Consider the following 17071-nt stretch of genomic DNA (forward strand, 5'->3'; position numbering starts at 1 on the left):
AGCGAGCGGTTTCCTTCAGGGTAGAAAAGTTTTATTGGTATAAATATGCAAAAGGAAATTCATTTTAAGACTGCATGTTTATGAATGTTCTTCAAGCTCTTTTTATGAAAATCCATGTTTAAGCAAACCTCGTTACACTGTGTACACAATTACGGTACATTTAAAGGCTTTCTGTTGAAAACCACAATAATGATCTTAACACACAAATGTTCTAAGCATACTGCTTTTGATTTGATTGACAGCAAGCAAACTTGAGAACACTGGTAGTTGAGCATTGTACAGCATTGATGATCATGTGATATACTCACGGATGGACTGGGCCGGCCCCAGGACAACCGATACACAAATATAATTTAAAAAAAAAGCTGATAATAAATAACAAAAATAGCTACTACTAAATGACTACGAACTCCTGAGACAATACTGCCACTGTAATACTGATACAGAGAGTAAACAAATATTCTCCGGCCGAGGAGATGGTCACTTGGCTCCACTCTTTACAACTCATTTTAAAAAACATGCAAAAATAACAAGAAAAGCAACAATGACACAACAATACAAAGTTCAATATAACACTGAGCGATGTTTGTTTCGTGTGACGGTCGAATTGCGACAGTCAGGATTCTGCCAAAGAGAGTGCTAAAGATATGTTTCAGTATGTGCTGAAGAGGGCGTGTATGGGTTCTTCCAAATGGCAACGCAGTCTGTGGAGAGAATACATAGTGCTTTCACATGGGCTTCTGTGGCACATTTAGCAGCCATTGATTTTATCATTGCTTTGTCGGCTTCCAGTGCAGGTTTTTCTTTTTTTTTTTCTTTTTTTCAGAGTGTGTCTGCGAGCCTTAGTGTTCGAACTCGGCCTCAGGCTTGTTAAACATCGAGCCCATCTGAATGCTCTTCATATGCTTTGACAACTGAGATGACACTGTGCAATATCTGTAATCGTCAGAGTGCAGCAGCCCGGCCAACAGCCTGACAGTTCACACGCAGCCCGCTGCCGGACTCAGTGGGCTGCTCGCGCCCTGCTGGGCCCCTCTGATGGCTCGCTAGTCGTGGCGTCTTCCGTTTGAGCGGAGGTGGTTTCTGAACCCGTGTTGCTGTCGCTGGTTCCCTCCTCCATGGCTCCCTCTGGGACGCTCTCTTTGTCCTCTGACGCCCCCTCTTCGCTGCCGGGGTGGGCCTCAAGTTCCTCTGAGGTCTTTGGCTTCCCTGAATCAAAGAAATGTATTTGTTGTTATTAAGTCGATCTTCCAACTGTTGGCATTTCTGGGGCAGGGATGGCATTTCCAATCACAGTTCACATATTTTCATATTGAAGGGAGGCTCATGAATGAAGGTAGCAGTTTTCAGTGGTGCAGCAGGAAGGGCGAAGCTGTTGGTGCAGAACTTGATCAAGGAACTGTTACACTGTTGTTTGCTACTAAAATACACCAAGACAGTGAACCCAGGCGGAACCAAAGGAAACTCTGAGAGATCTGACGTCAGCAGTGCTTGTTAAAAACTCGTGAAGGTAAAAAAGTCAATGTGAAACACCTGTTTGACAACCTTAAAGCAGATTTTTGTTTGCTTGACACAGAGACGGTGCAGCTGAATGAGCAAAGGGCACAGCTGTCTGAACACATACAAAATGCATGTTTGCCTTGCTTTAAGCCTCTGACATCACTTGTAAACTTTGCAGCATGATGAAGGATGCTGTCCCTCTCTCACAGCATTTACATCACCGCTTTTATTTTCAGGCTTCAGTTACTAGAAGTAAGCCATGAAAGCAGACACACCCATGCTTTTATTAGCATGTACACTTTGTGACAATATATAAAGGATACATGTATATATATCATACTGTCGATAGACTCAAGCTACACCATCGCGGACTGCAGGAGGTGATGGTGGTCCCTGCAGCTCAGTGTTGGTTGGACTGACCTACCAACTCGAACAACGACTAGCTGCAGTCCAAAACAGAGCCACATGAGTTTAGGGATAGATGGCTGCATATCTCATTGCCCTGGACAGGACTGAGCTTTCAAAATAAGATTGAGAAGTCTGAAAAAGTCTAAATATATGAAACACAGAATATAAACGTGTTATTAAACCGGGCTATTAAACCACAGATTAAGCTGCTCAGAGTGTTGCGTTGGACACAAGCCATGACTAGTGTCCAGCGTTGCTCACCTGGTGCGTCTGTAGTGCTGGATTCGGTCTCCTCGCTTTCCTTGTTGCTGCCTTCGTTCAGAGAGTTTTGCTGGGGCTTGTTGCCATGTGTTGCACAAATGTGTTTGTCTTCCTCTGCCAGCACGCAGGTCGGGGCCTCTCTTGCACCTCGATCTCCTGCATCCTTCTCACGTTCTGCCATCCGTTTGCGGGCTGCTTCTTCTGCTGCAGCAATCTCTGCAGAAATCTTCTCCATGTCCACCTCCACCTTCATGCAGCACAACTGAAAACAACAAACAGCAAATGTGGAATAAATAAGTTATTTTTGAAACCTCTGACTGTTTTCTCAGAACTGTAAAGACAAACCTAATTTTCTTTTTGGAAACCACAAATGCATCAAAACAGTTTTAGCTCTTCTATAAACCACACAACACTGCCAGAACTCTCTCTCTCACACACACACACAGGCAAAACAACAGTACTTGACATTCATTACACACTCTCTACAATGCTCTTCGGGGTATTTAAATCAGGACTTTCCAACCTCATGTGGCTGTCCTCCACCCACCACCTTTTTCAGCGTGATGTACTTATGATGGTGGCAGAGAAGCAGCAGAGAAACAGAACAGTGCATGTAGTAAATTGTAGTTTTAAACATGTTTCACATGTTTCTGTAGTATGACTCAAGTAAATGAGGAATGTAAAGGTGGCTACTTTCATGAATAAATCATAGCACAAGTCATACAAGGCTCACATTAAACACTACTTCTTTCATGCCATGCACAAAAACACACTCTATGACCTTTATTCAAACTGCATCTGAAATTATTGATTTGTGTCTTTCTCCTCTTCCCACCCCCTACCCCTCAGACGGTTTCCATCCATTGCTTCCTGCGCACCCTGAACGTGCTTCATCAACATGATTAGCGACGCCTGAATTTTGCGCTACCATGCATAAAATATAACACCTGTACCATTGTGTTAAACGTCCGGCTCATGTGGTTAGCTTTGTGCATCACTTTGCAAAATGTCTTTAGTCAATTGTATTTGTTTCTTCAAAAACATCATATAAGATGTACAGGTTGCTTCAAATTCAAGTGAAAAGACTGGTTGATTCAGTAAATAGTGCAGGAAGGTTAAATATGACTCAGAATGGGAGTTGAAAGGTTAGTTAACTAAACCTGAAAGCTTTTGAGCAAAATGAAATAAAGATAATAACTACACTTTGACAAAAACTGAAACACTGTATTTAAAAACTAAAAAACAATCTTGAGGCGCTTTCCTTGGTTTTAGTCTTTTAGGACGTCAGCCGCCGACACAAAATGTGTTTTGTTTATTTTGAACTTCTTCAATCATAACTTGTGGAATTTAAAAAAAAAAAAAGGTTTTATTTCTGTTTCGTTCTGACTGGAAAATATAAGCCTGTGATGGTTGTGGTTTTAACAAGTCTGTGCAGGATAAATAAAATTACAGCTTGTTAGAAAGTACACGGATCAGGTCACAGAGCCTTTGGTACAGATGTTTTGACACTCAGGATGTTGACTGTATTCACAAAGTGTTGTGTTTGTACTGTAATCTGTATCCTGAATTCCTGTTATCTTGCCCCGGACATACCTCCTTTATATTCTAATATTTGTAAAGCTTAAACTGGTGAAAACTAAACACACTCGCTCTAAACACACTAAGAAAGAACAAAACAGAAATAAAAAGTTACTGGAAAACATGACCAGTATAACTCTGGTGTTAACATGTTTGTGCAGGCTGAATGTGATGTCACAGCTGTCTAGGGACCTACAGCAGGTCTGTCAACTTAAGGACTTGTTCTGTCTTTAACAAGCTCTGTAAAATATAAATGGCGCCACCTGTTGTGCACACCGGGCACTGCAGCCCATTGCACAAAATAACAGTTATAATGGAGGCTACAAATTGTGAATGATGACAGCTATATGATTGCCAGAACATGTGGATGGAGTTAGCTGCAGCTTGGGCCTGCGTGGCAGATGGAGAAAGGCCCATAACCAGAGCTGCACACGTCACGCAAAGTGAAGCTTGCGTGCAAGTAGGCAATGACAGAGTTCAATGTAAAAGACGCCGTACCCTTTTGAGCTCGTTTGTGAACGACTCTGTGGCGTCGATGAATTTTCTCTTCTTGTCCTGATGGCGGTCTTCAATCTGAAGCAACTCTGCCTCCAGTTTTCTCTGGGAAACGAGACACGCAGGCACCACAGTTAGGAATTAACGAGCTGATAAAAACAGAGCCGTCAGTGAGCGTTTAAACATCCCAGTTTGATCCTACCTGATGAACCATCAGGGACTGGACCTGCCGTTTGAGGACCTGCATGCGAGCGGTCGTGACGACGGATCGCACGTCGGGGACGACGCTCTCGCTGAGGATCTCGCTGATCAGACGGTGGTTGCGTTGGAAACGAGCTGCGGCCAAGTGCTTTATAGAAAACCCGTCGTCGTAATCTGAAGACAAGAAACTCATCTGAGTTGTTGCCGTACACGTTTATGGGTCTTTCAGAAAGCAAAGCAAAAGAGGCTTCAGCAAAAAACCAGCGTAAACAATACAAACAGAATCACGCAAACATGTATGAAGACGGCGTAAACATACGGAGGATATGGCTCAATATTTATACAGAGTTCGAGCTAAGTATATGCCATTATGTCCAAACACATCCCTAAGCAAAGTAGGTGAATGGCACAGGCAGCCAATTATAACCCACAGTATGTGGACAGATGTTTTAAGCCGTACTCTGCAATTTACATTCATCAGTAAATGTTTCTCTGTGTTGTCTTGTAAGTACAGGACGACTGTGCATTAAGGTAAAAACCTACAAACAGAGCCTGAAGAAAATATTCATGCTAAATTACCCTGTTGTACCACTGATTTGGGAATGTATTCCCAATAAATGCACAGAAATCCTGAAAGCATCTTTGACACCGATTACAGCTTTGACTTGAACCGTCGTTTCTATTCGCTCAATTTCAAGTTTTATTGTCATGTACAGATAAGCAGTGTAGCAACATTTACCCATAATGAAAATCTTTGGCTCGTGCTCCTCAGCTTTACATGAGCATATAGAAAGTGTGCAGTTATATTAAGAAGAAAATAACAGAAAAATAGCAATAATAATAATAATAATAATGAAGAAAAATGTATTAAATATTTAGAGAATTTAAGACAAGTTGGTATATACAGTTTGTGCAAAACTGTGCAATGAGCATTTAAGTGGCATTTGTTGAAGTGACAGTGTGTAGAGTCCCGTAATTGTAGTGAGTGTGTAATAGTGTGTATAAGATGTTTAAGTGCAGGTTAAGATGTCAAAGTGTAGCAGTGCATGTGCACGGCTTTGCTCAGCCACCTAAGAGATTTTCATTAGAAATTAAAACCTATCCCAAGACTGCACTGTATGCAAAACATTTTCTCTATATGAGCACGGCGAGTGATTTATAGGTCCAGATGAGTGGAAATTAACCATAAATGTCACAAAGCTTTCACAAGCTCATGCTGACTGATAAAGTAAATTATGTATTCAGTGCTCAGCAATTAACAAACTGTGGTTGTGTGGGGAAATTTATATTAGACCACAAACTGTTGAGTTGTACATAGACCTCCAGGTGGAAAACGCTTTGAAAAGTTTTCTGACATTTAAAATGTGTTTTTAAATCAGATTTGACTGTTTCCCACTAAGCACACAATTAAATTAATTTTTGAATAATGCGTTAAAATTAATGATGTCTGTTGACTGGCAAGACTTGTTCCTAGAAAGGTTTTGAGATGGCGTGCATGACCAGTCAAGCTTTGCTAGTCAGCACCACAAATATTAAGTAGTTAAACTAATTATTAAGTAAGTTAAATAGTTAACACTGATGGATTAATAATACAGTCAGGGTGTAACCTGCCTTTTAGCCTGTCAGCTGTGACTGTCTCATCCCCTGTGATCGTAGGTTCAATCAGCAGCCAATAAAAGAAAATGGATTGATGGGTAGTTAACAATTAACTGTAATATGTCCCACAGCCTGGCACAAAGTGACATATACATTTAGCAGGACTTGAAATTTGGTCGAGTGAAACAGCGTTTTTACAGGACTCTATGGAATCCACCGACTCCTTCCACAGAAAGTAAGAGCGTAAAGTGGTAGCCAGGTTCTGCTAATCATGCACCTGATGAACTGATCGTAATCGACTGTAACCACCACTGGAAGTTTGCTGGTCTGGAGCATTCAGGCGTGTGTTCAGGATCTTCCCAGTGTTTGACTTCCCAGCAAATTCACCCCAAGTTCGGACTAGAGTTAGCCAATTAATCGAAAACTATTTAAAACCGACCGACATTCAGAAACTCTAATCGACATAATCTCACATCTGTTATTTTGCTTTGTTTTTTAACTCGTTAATGTTTAATACTCCCCCATTTAAAACATAGTGTGTTGTCACATGACTGCCACATCAAGTCTACAACACAGAAAATAAAATGCATGAAAAATAGTTTCAGCAGCCAACGTTAAGACCACCAATCTGCTACCACAGCTCCAACACCATCGGATTAGCAAAAATAAATAATTAATCCAGCTTTAGTAGCATATTTATCGTACAAACCTTGTGAACTATGAGCGGAGGAGAAAATTTAAAGTGTGTAGTAGTATAATAATAGTAACAATCATCAGCGTACGTACATGTACATCCATCTACGTCGACATCTGCAAACCTCACTTGTCTTCACTTAGTTATTTTTGTACTTATTTATCTTCCATTATTTTTTTTTACCCTCATTTGTCTTTTATTTATCTTGTTCTTTTAACCCTTACCTAAATTGGCATTTGTGTATGGACAGCAAGAAGGAAGAATTTCACTGCACAGAGAAATGCTATGTCTTCTGAACATATGACAATAAACGCCTTGAATCTTGAATCTTTGAATCTAATCATAATAATCGTAGTGCAATTAGAAGAAGACGGAACAAGTATAGCTTGTTTGGTAGAGTTCTCTTAAGTTTCTAAAGTTGCATCTGAACAAACCACGAGACATAATAATAATGAGACCTAAGTAGAGACGTTTGATCAGATTGCAGAGCACCACCACAACTCCTCAAACTGTCAGCACGATGGTAGGGGGCTGATGATTTGGGCTTGTTTTTGCAGCCACAGGACCAGACCGCAAAAAATTCTTGAGTCAAACTAAAGCTTGGCCCGATTTCAGCCACTAAACAGGAAGTAAATCCCTAGTCCAGCAGCAAATCTGCGACAGAATGACTGAAATAGAATGAAGATGCATGGTGGTGGTCCCAGTCTAAGTCCAGACCTCAACCTGATCATAATCCTGTGCATTAACCAGTGCCCGCAAACCTGAATGAACTGAAGCAAAGCTGTAACGAAACTCTGCCAGAATTGCTCTACAACGATGTGAGACAATGATAAAGTCACAGTTTTCACGTGATGTATGATTATACATTGGAAGTTATTGAAGGCTCTTAATATAAGCATCTTAAATCCCTCCCCCTGCCGTCGAACAGACTCCAGCGTCAACATCTTAAACTGCAGCTTGAAGCAGTCGTTCTTGTTCTGCTCTGGAAATCCGCTGCGAGAACGATGGCCCCACAAACCAGGCCTTGCAGCAGGTGGAGACCTGGAGCTGTTGAGCTCACAGAGGCTTCAGAGAAGAGCAGGGACTACTGCAGGGATGTTTGAGGAACCTACTGGTTGTGGTAATTTCTTATTTAAAGGGACTAAACTTTATTACAGAAACAAATACAGTGCAATTCTGCTGGAAACAGTGTATTTTTCTACTCCATATACATGTTTAAAAAGAGATCCATTTACTCTTACCCGTTAACAACAATCCACCTGTGTATTCGCCATTTTTCCATTTAGCAGACTTGCTTTGACTTTGTTGTGGCAAGCTTCGCCCTTGCTCACTGGGTATCACCTGAGGTTGCTGGTGCTGTGCACCTCTGTGTGCACCTTTTGAAACTTTCCAGAGAGCAGAAATGAATGTCGTTTGCCACATAAGTGATCAAGACACAAAAACAGGAAACCATTACCACTCCGAATGCCGTGTGAGAGCATTAAGCTTTTCTATGATCACAAATGACGTCTCACTAATGTGTGGGATATTTCTCAAAAGGTAAGGTCTCCACGTCGAACACTGTTTCAGGTTATTTTCTAGTACAGTCAAACCACAGCACCTCAAAAATACCCATTTTAATGTTCATAAACAATGCAACAAACTGATGTTTAGAGTAGAAGTGCACGAAGACTTTAATAAAGAGTGATCTCTGTTCTCTCCACCCGGAGAGCTAAATCTTATTTAATCGTCGCTGTACGTGCAGTTTGTTAAGAACAAAGCCCACTGGGATACCAGCTTTGACATTTTTATGGTCTGGGGTGTTTCTAAATAGCAACTGTTTTATCTGTAGTTTTCCTGTGCATCATTATCGTCTACTGTAACTCAGCTAGACCCCAGACAAGCATCATTTCCTTGAGGTGGGTGTATCTCAAACGTCTTCTTCTGGCTTCTGTCTAACATGGTGTGTGTGTGTGTGCGTGCATCAGTCAGGCTTTATAACAACAGAGCAAAGAATGTAAATTTTGCAATTATGTCTTAACCATTGCCAAAAATACCTACAAAATGTAAACACGTGTGCAAAACAAAGGCAAATTTTGGTCCCAGGCTGGAAGCTTGAAAGCAGAAATGGCGTTTCAAAGGTACCATTACCAAAGATGTTAATGGTTGTAGCGCTATAGGAGGAGGGGGGGGAGGATAACACATTCTCTGGGTGTGCGCGCTCGCAACGCTGTGTGGTCGTGCTACAATAATTACAACTCTGTGGCAGTGCTCTAAAGAGCCCAGGGGGCCTTACCATCTGGATCCTCTGCTGGCTGAATACTCATGTAAGGCTCATCCTTGTCCAGCCTGGACTGCCTCTGGCGACTCTCCTCTTCCAGAGCTGCCTCGGCCCGGCTTTTTGCGTTTACATAGGCCAGGTAGGCTGGCGAGTTGTGATAGGCCTTCATGCTCTCATTATACTCAATCTACAGTGGAAAAGATGAAGGAATGACAAGGAAACAGAGAAGGCAAGCAGACACAACAATGTGGACCCTTGTATCTAGGACAAGATGAGGAAAGAGGTTTATTCAGGAAGGAATGATGACTGGAGGGACCCACAGCTAGCGGGGACACATCTACTGGTCACCCATCAGGAAAAACCCCATAAACACCCCTTGTAAAACAACCAACCTTCTCTGCTTCGTAGTCATTCAAATAATCCTGTTTCTCCTCATCAGTGAGGTCCCTCCACATGCCACCGATTATCTTCCCAATTTCCCATAGCTTCAGATCAGGATTGGAGGCTTTTACTTGATCCCAAACCTGGTGATGAGAACCAGACATGGGTGTGGGGTTGGGTTGGGTTGGAGGGGCTATAGGTGGTTATCTCTTTGCAGAGAGGTCACAAACCAGAGGAGGCCGTGTGCTTTAAGCTGCATTTCCAAGCTCAGAAATCCCACTATGTGATGTAGACAGTTCTAAGTAATTCCTGGCTTAATCTGGCTTCACCTACCTCGATAAACAACTACCAAGACAAAATGTACATCTTACTATGCAAACTATGTTCAAATCAAAGCATCCCTCTCTTCCAGCTGAGCACATGATGACGCAAAAGGGAGCAGTTAAACACTGTACCTACCTTGCGACTGTATCTCATATATGGCATCAGTGGCTTATCGGGTGGCTTGGGTGGCTTTGGGATATTTATTCCAGAGGAATTCTGGTAAAGAAAGGAAAAAGAGTCACCTTGAGATACGCCTGCTGTGCAGTGACGAGGCAGCCACAGAAACACTATAGCTAAGCTAGGCTGAAGCTTGTGACGCTACAAGCAGGTGATTATGTTCAGGTTTAAACACAAGATCCATTAAAGGAGCTTCTTATCATTTAACTCGACTGCATTGATGACAGTTTGAAGGTATAAACAAGAAGAAGAAAGCCCACAGAGTGCACTGCAACAACGCAGACTGTGGGGGAAAAAAATCAAATAGAAAAATCTCACTTAAACTGAGATTTGCTCAGTGCGAGACATAATGCCATTATCAGAGGCAGCCAACCACAGCTTGCATGCAGCGACTAAATTACTGCTCAGCAGCCAGAGCCATGCCGAGCAGCAAAGTCTTTAATGCCATGGCAACATGATGGCATGGGTTACTTAACATGGCTGTCAGAAATGCAGACTTTGAAAGGCAGGTGGGATTTGAATAGACACAGATGGACTCTTAGCAGGTCTGCAGTATGAAGGAGGCAGCAGAGGGAGTTTGGGATGGTATGCATCATTTCTGATTCGGTCTCAGTACCGGAATGAGTTTCTACTGCAGGAAAGCAAAATTATGTCTAATCTGATTTACTCCAAACAAAGAAAAGTCAGTCTTATAGCTTGCAAAGGCCTCATCTGCAGCGTCTTCATTTCACTAGAGCAAGCTTTTCTGGAAGTCAGATGTTCTGATCTGCCTTATACTTTCAGTCACTGCCTTTATTTATGTTTTGTTCTTCTATGTTAATATTCATACCGTTACCCGACTGTTGCTGCTTTGGCTCCCTCCCAGTCTGTAGTTGTTGTAGGCCAGATGGCTGTATGGGTTGTACCCCACAAACCCGGTGGTGTTGGGCATTTGCTGATGGAAACAAATGAGACAGAAACACGAATGAGAAATGACATAAAAGAAGAAGAGGGGAAAGCCCAAGACAACGAAAAAATAATAAAGAAACCAATGAAAGAAGCTGGGAAAATGCAAAAATAAAGAAACTTGTATTCATGCTGGTGCTATAGGAAAATACAGCAGTGGTGTGTCAGCACATCGTTCTGTGACTAAACAAAATCAAGCACAAACTGTACTAAAGGTCCTTGGTGTAATTTGCTGGTTAGATTTCTTCCCCTCTGGTCTCCATAATTTTGCGTCTCCTGAATTATTTTTATTCTCAGTAGGAATAAAGTTTATCCCCTTCCCAAAGTGATTAATGCTACTTTAACAACAGATACATCTCAAATAATATTGTTTGAGATGTATCTGTAGTGCAAACGACAGTAAAATCAGAAACAGACTTTCACTGTTGAGCCTGGTGCCGTTCCATATCTGCCTTGATCTATGTGTGGCTTTTTAGTCTGCCAACAAGCACTAACAGGCTGAAAATTATGGCTAGTAAAATATAAAAAATTAAGGATTCAGAGCAGAAGACTCTGATAGGTCCTCTCAAAAGAAAACTTTTACTCCTGAAGCATAGATTAGAGTACTTTGTTGAATTTCTGTCATATTGGGCAACTGGGCAAAATTGATTTAGAGTTAAATCTGTTTAAAAAACAAACATTTTTTAAAGTTAAGTAACTGTGTTAAGATTGTTTTTGCCAGTAAGCCTATTATTATTATATGAGATTATTTTTTTGTATAAAACAGGCCAAACGCTGCAAATGTTAAATTGCATTTATCTGGTAGAACTGTTGCTAAAAGTATCACATGAGGACATTTTGAGGACAAAAAATGTCATCATGAAATCTATATGAGCCTAGCACTAATATTCTGGTTTTATTTGTGTGTCTGAAAAGACCCAATCAGCACCCTTCTTAAGTTTCTCCTCATCAAAACTTAAAACATATTCGATGAGGTATTAAAACTAAAACTGATGTCTGGGGGTGATGCTGTCTTCCTCTGTGTTGCTTTCTTTTTCAATGCAATTATATTTTGGATGCAATCATTTTATTGCATATGTGTGAGCTGGATCCTAACTAAATGTGGAGCAAAGAGTAAGTTTGTGTGGGAGAACAGGGAAAGGTGGATCTAATGCTGAGAGGTAGTCAGAAATATCAAAGTACACAGAAACTACACAGGTTACGGCAATCACGTGAAAGCCAAATACATGTTTTATTTGAATGCAACATGTATAAACGAAGCTAAAATGAGATTTTATGATCGTTCATGATGGTGTTTGTACACTCATGTAGCTCTATTTGCACTTTGGCTCCTTGGATTTCAGTAGAGATGCAGCCATAGGTCATCTCTTTCTGATTCACACACGTTTTGTGTAAGACGCTGTGTGAATATCAATGAATCAGTCATTATGATCCAATACAATCAATATCATGTATGCAATTCTACTTAATGAGTACTTTTACTTTAAGATGTACTCTGATACTAAATCTTTTTTATTAATTAATTATTAGTTTTAGTTATTCTTCATTCACTCTTTCAGTGCCACTTTTCATGCATTGCTTTCTTTTGACCAAGTCTAAAAAAAATAAAATCTATGCTCTATATTTGTCACTGCACCTGAGCGACTACAAGGCCCTGACAATACATGCAAATCTGCTATAAATCCCACATACCACTTGAAAGTCTTTCCCAGTGTTTTTTAAACTGCATTTATTTCTGATCAATGATTGTGATTTCCTCCAGTACCTCAAAACAAAATAAAAATCTCCATTTTGTGTGACATAAAACACCCAGGGGGTGGCTGGAGTTGGGGCTGAAACAGAATGAAAGGTTTTAAGTAAAAACCCATGGGTGTGGATGTATATTTGAGAATACTTACAGTTGTAGGGGCAGGGGGAGGTGGAGGGGCATAGGATGGTCTCTCTGTTTCGGGAAAGAAATTAATAAAAAAAAAAAAAAAAAATGAGAATCAGTCCTGTCCAATCCTCTAACTTCCACAACTTACACATTTGCTATGACAGTCTTGGGTCTTGTCATATCACTTCGCATGGATAAACTGAAACACCACGTCTGATGCATTTAGATACCATCACCTACAAAGAGCCTGACTATAATTAACTGTTCCAAACACTCCCAGTGTCTTACTTGACATTTCTGCAGTGAGGAGGATGAATCAGTCTGTTCCAGTCATTGGATCTGCAATAAACACATTTATGAGGAGGATAACATTATATACCCCAGTGATTAAATGGGAGATTCAAACATAGCGTAAAACAAAGAGATGCTGATGGTGATTCAGGCAACAAGGCAGGCTAACGTCCACTAGCATCAACGTTAGCTCAAAGCTAACTTAATAAGCGGAATATCTATGGGGCAAATTCACTGTGTCACAATATAAATAGCATCAATGACCGCTCTATGTGATTATGAAAGTGTGAATATGATGATGGTGGGTGAAGAGCGTAGTTCGCAGACAGACTCGTCAATGCTCATCCTATAAACGACCTATAACGTAACTAGCAAGTCGCTAGCTAGCTAAATCTTTTGCTGTTAGGTTATCCTGTCTGCGCCAAAAGTCAACCTCAAGTTTAATTTACGGTTGTGAGCTGACTTTAAATGTGGCTGATAAATTCCTAACGTTGTGATAGCTGACATTTCTTGTAGTTCGCTTGGCCCATAAGTTCGTTTGCTCTAAATAACCAGCCGGTTGACGTCTAACTAGCTGAATAGCTGGTAGCTAAAGAAATGAGAATGACACCTATGATTATTATTAGCATGCAGCGTTAGGCAAAGCCGACATGTCTACAGTTATTTGAAATTCCCACGTAATCTGCCAGCATGAATACTAAAGGGCAAAAAACTCACCCTAAAACCTTCAGTCCCCACCACTGTGTGCAGGTTGTGGCTTTGGCAGGGAAGGCTAACCACCTAGCTTAGTAATACAGTTCCCACAATAAACCAGTGAAATGGGGTCCACTCGTATGATTCCTGCAGAATCTTCTAGAACTGCACCCCCACCCTCTCCTTATTACAGCTGTGCCTCGGCTCGATGCTGATGCTCATCGCTCTCTGCTGTCACCGCTGCAGCAGTGACAGCAGAGACGTTTCTCCTCCAGCATTCAGAAGGAAAAAAGACCATATGGCAACAACAGAGCTGCTGAGTGGGATTTCACATTTTCCCTGCGTGGCTTTAGATTTAAGCTGCAGATGTGCAACGTCGTAGCATGATGCAGTTTGCTCCCGGATTGTGAAAAGCTGACCTGCATTGTCACCCCTGACTGCAAAACGCATCATGTCAAAAATCAGCCAGGTCAGTGCAGATGCTCTGCAGCCATCACCTGTGGAAAGCATATATTATTTACATTTTAAGGCAGTAAGCTCATTTTTCTTGCAATATAGGGGAAAATCAGGAATGATTTCTTATGTCACCATACCATAAGCTGCATTATGGATGCTTCACAGGCTTGTGAGCTTTTGATAAACTCAAGGTTGCCCCATTCACTGCTCCCATGTTGTTAGAACTGAAATACTTTGCATTCTTGTTCACATTGTCTGAGAGCCGCCCAGGTCAATAGTTCTAATAGTGAGTTCCCTAAAAAAAAACAAAGAAAAGCCCATGGGATTTGGCCCATTCAGCCTGAATAGTTCTTGTTTTGAATTTGTTAATTGATTGTGGTCATTGTGACCCTCTTTCTTTCTGTTTACTCTGTACACTTGAGAGGTTATTTTACTTCTGCATGACCTGCCTCCTGCACAATATGCATTCAGAGCTCATCTGGTGCTTCACCTTCCTTTGACTCCACAGGTCACAAAAGGCCAGAAAGCTGAACAGATGAGACAGAGAACAGATTCCAAATGAGGCATGGCAAGGACCTTGTTTAACCTTGCACACCTGCAACAGAGTGCATCTGGAGGTAGGGTGGAGGTCACATGCTTCCTGCAAGTTCAGTTACAATGCAGGCTTTACATGAACATTTGTGCAGGGCCTCCCAGGTATAGCTGTGGGATTGTGGATGCCCAGAGGCAGAATATCCCATGTGACACTTTAAATGAGTCCATGAAGCTCCTCTGGTAATGCACAATCAGTCCTTAGGCATATAAAGCCAAAATAGACTCAGGCAGTGGAACTAAGCAGACGTGAAAGTTTACTCTGGTGTTAGATGGCAGAGATATTTTTAGAAGCTGCTAAACACACATTATCGTGATGTAACCTTCCAGAGGTTCCTTGCATAACTGCATCGAGTTTTATGATTAATGCGTCAATTTAAAAAGCTTTCACTGCTGGCTGAGGGAAATATATAGTGCCAGATGAAGATGTGAGAACATAAATTTTTCTTGTACATATTTTCTGTCGTAACTTCTAAATATTTTCTTTTCTACATTTGGTCTCAAGGCAACAACTTGATATACTTTTTTTTTTTTTCTCAAAAATGTATTTTTGTTCACCAGATGCTAAAGCTCATTATGTAGTCACGTTTTATTCAGAGGTTTATACCCTGCTTAGTTTGGTCACAATAGCCCAGAGTAACACTCAGTTAAGTACACTGTTTCAGCTGCTCATTAAAGTGATATAAATAACTAATCATGATAAATATCTAATCAGGCATGTACATAGCAACAACTCGGTGCATTTAGGCATGTGGACAAGGTTAAGGCTACCAGCTGAATCTAAAACCGAGCAGGAGAATGGGGAAGAAATGTAATAAAACGGCTTTGAAACTGCCATGGTTGTTTGTGCCAGGCTGCTCTGATTACTTCAGAAATTGCTGATCTGCTGGGATTTCCCCACACAACCATCTCTAGGGTTTGCAGAGAATTGTCCAAAAAAGAGAAAATATCCAGTCAGCAGCAGTTCTCTGGTTGAAAATCCCTCATTGATACCAGAGGTCAGAGGAGAAAGGCCAGACAGCTTTGCCCTGATAGCAAGACAACAGTAACTCAAGGTATGCAAGCCAAGATATGCGGAACCTATCCAAAGATACATTTAGGCTACGTTCACACTGCAGGTCTTAATGCTCAATTCTGAGTTTTTGATCAAATCCGATTTTTTTTGTCTGCTTGTTCACACTACAAATAAAATGTGACAGCAAACGCGCTCTAGTGTGAAGCTTCAAAGCGGCCCGCATGTGTAAAAGAAGACGTCACACACAACGCGCTCTGTTTAGACCCAGACCAAACAGTATTGTTTGACTGATGGCCCTTAATATGAAGACTTGTTTCGGACTTTACGTTTCCCAATTTTGCTTTAAGTTAAAAAGTTATTTTGTTATTTACAAATGGCCTAATAATTATCCTTATTGCTGTTTTAGAGGAGCGGTGCTTCAAAGGATAGTTGCAGATTTCTGTCAGAATCTGCAGATTATACAGTACAAATAAAATGTTCACGTTTCTCCAACGTTGTCTTCCCAACAGTTTCACTGACATCTACACTGGATGGCCAGGAAGCGTTCGCAATGTCTTCTCGGGCGTTGATAATTGGTGTCTGTCTTGTGTCAGTGACGTAAAAGACGGATTTAATGCGGCATGACCGTTCAAACAGCAGTCGTTTTCTAAAACATCAGATATGTATGTTCAGTACCACATATCGGATTTGAAATATCGGATTTGTGTCGTACACACTGTCATACCATGATCGGATATGGGTCGCATAGGGTCAAAAAAGTCGGATTTGATGCGCTTTCGCCTGCAGTGTGAACGTAGCCTTAGTCTTGAAGCAGATGGGCTACAGCAGCAGAACGCCACACCAGGTGCCACTGCTGTCGGCTAAGAACAGGAAACCTAGGCTACAGTTCACACAGGCTCGCCAAAATTGGAGAAGATTGGAGAAGCGTTACCTGGTTTGATGAGTCTCAATTTCTGCTGTGACATTTGGATGGTCAGAATTTGGTGTAACTGGCATGAGCGAGGGAGTGGATGCATCTTTGCTTGCATCAGCGGTTCACGCTAGTGGTGGTGTTGGGGGGATATTCTCTTGGTACACTTTGTACGTTAGTACTAACTCAGCATTGTTTAACCTGCAGAGCCTGCCTGAGTATCGTTGCTGACCGTGTCCATCCTTTTATGACCACAGTGTCTCCGTCTTCTGCAGGCTGCTTCACCATGTGTGAGTGGAGGTGCAATTGTGCTTTTATTTTTTATGGTATAGCAAAGCGATCCTGAGCATCATCGCTGCTGCTCTCTGTTTGAGTCCACCTGAGCTGAAACGTTTTATTAGCAGATGTGTTGCTCGCTA

The 17071-nt window shown here is 41.4% G+C and overlaps 1 protein-coding gene across 5 annotated transcripts; it reads right to left on the minus strand.

The window, feature by feature from the left end:
* Window positions 1–9: 9 nt before the first annotated feature.
* On the minus strand, window positions 10–13961 carry LOC146384824 (SWI/SNF-related matrix-associated actin-dependent regulator of chromatin subfamily E member 1-like). 5 transcript variants are annotated; one of them, XM_084930220.1, is made up of 11 exons: window positions 13705–13960; window positions 12985–13035; window positions 12719–12762; window positions 10711–10809; window positions 9834–9914; window positions 9386–9517; window positions 9009–9180; window positions 4445–4617; window positions 4246–4347; window positions 2170–2431; window positions 10–1209 (listed from the first exon to the last, which is right to left on the minus strand). In XM_084930220.1, exons 2-11 carry the CDS (start codon window positions 12989–12991, stop codon window positions 1004–1006), a joined length of 1278 nt encoding a protein of 425 aa, XP_084786346.1. In that variant the 5' UTR covers window positions 12992–13035; window positions 13705–13960; the 3' UTR covers window positions 10–1003. The 5 variants fall into 5 exon arrangements, with proteins under 5 accessions (XP_084786346.1, XP_084786345.1, XP_084786347.1 ...); XM_084930219.1 differs by having other exon boundaries at window positions 10705–10809; XM_084930221.1 differs by lacking the exon at window positions 10711–10809 and having other exon boundaries at window positions 13705–13961.
* Between the last annotated feature and the right edge of the window lie 3110 nt (window positions 13962–17071).

Source organism: Perissodus microlepis, chromosome 6 (assembly GCF_051167445.1).
Source record: "Perissodus microlepis isolate ML-2025 ecotype Zambia chromosome 6, ASM5116744v1, whole genome shotgun sequence".
Lineage (NCBI taxonomy): Eukaryota > Metazoa > Chordata > Actinopteri > Cichliformes > Cichlidae > Perissodus > Perissodus microlepis.

Coding starts and splice junctions, on each gene's coding strand:
- LOC146384824 (XM_084930219.1), bottom strand. Junction 4,348..4,444: donor AGTCCCTGATGGTTCATCAG/GTAGGATCAAAC, acceptor CTCGTTTCCCAG/AGAAAACTGGAGGCAGAGTT. Junction 1,210..2,169: donor CAGCACTACAGACGCACCAG/GTGAGCAACGCT, acceptor TCTTTGATTCAG/GGAAGCCAAAGACCTCAGAG.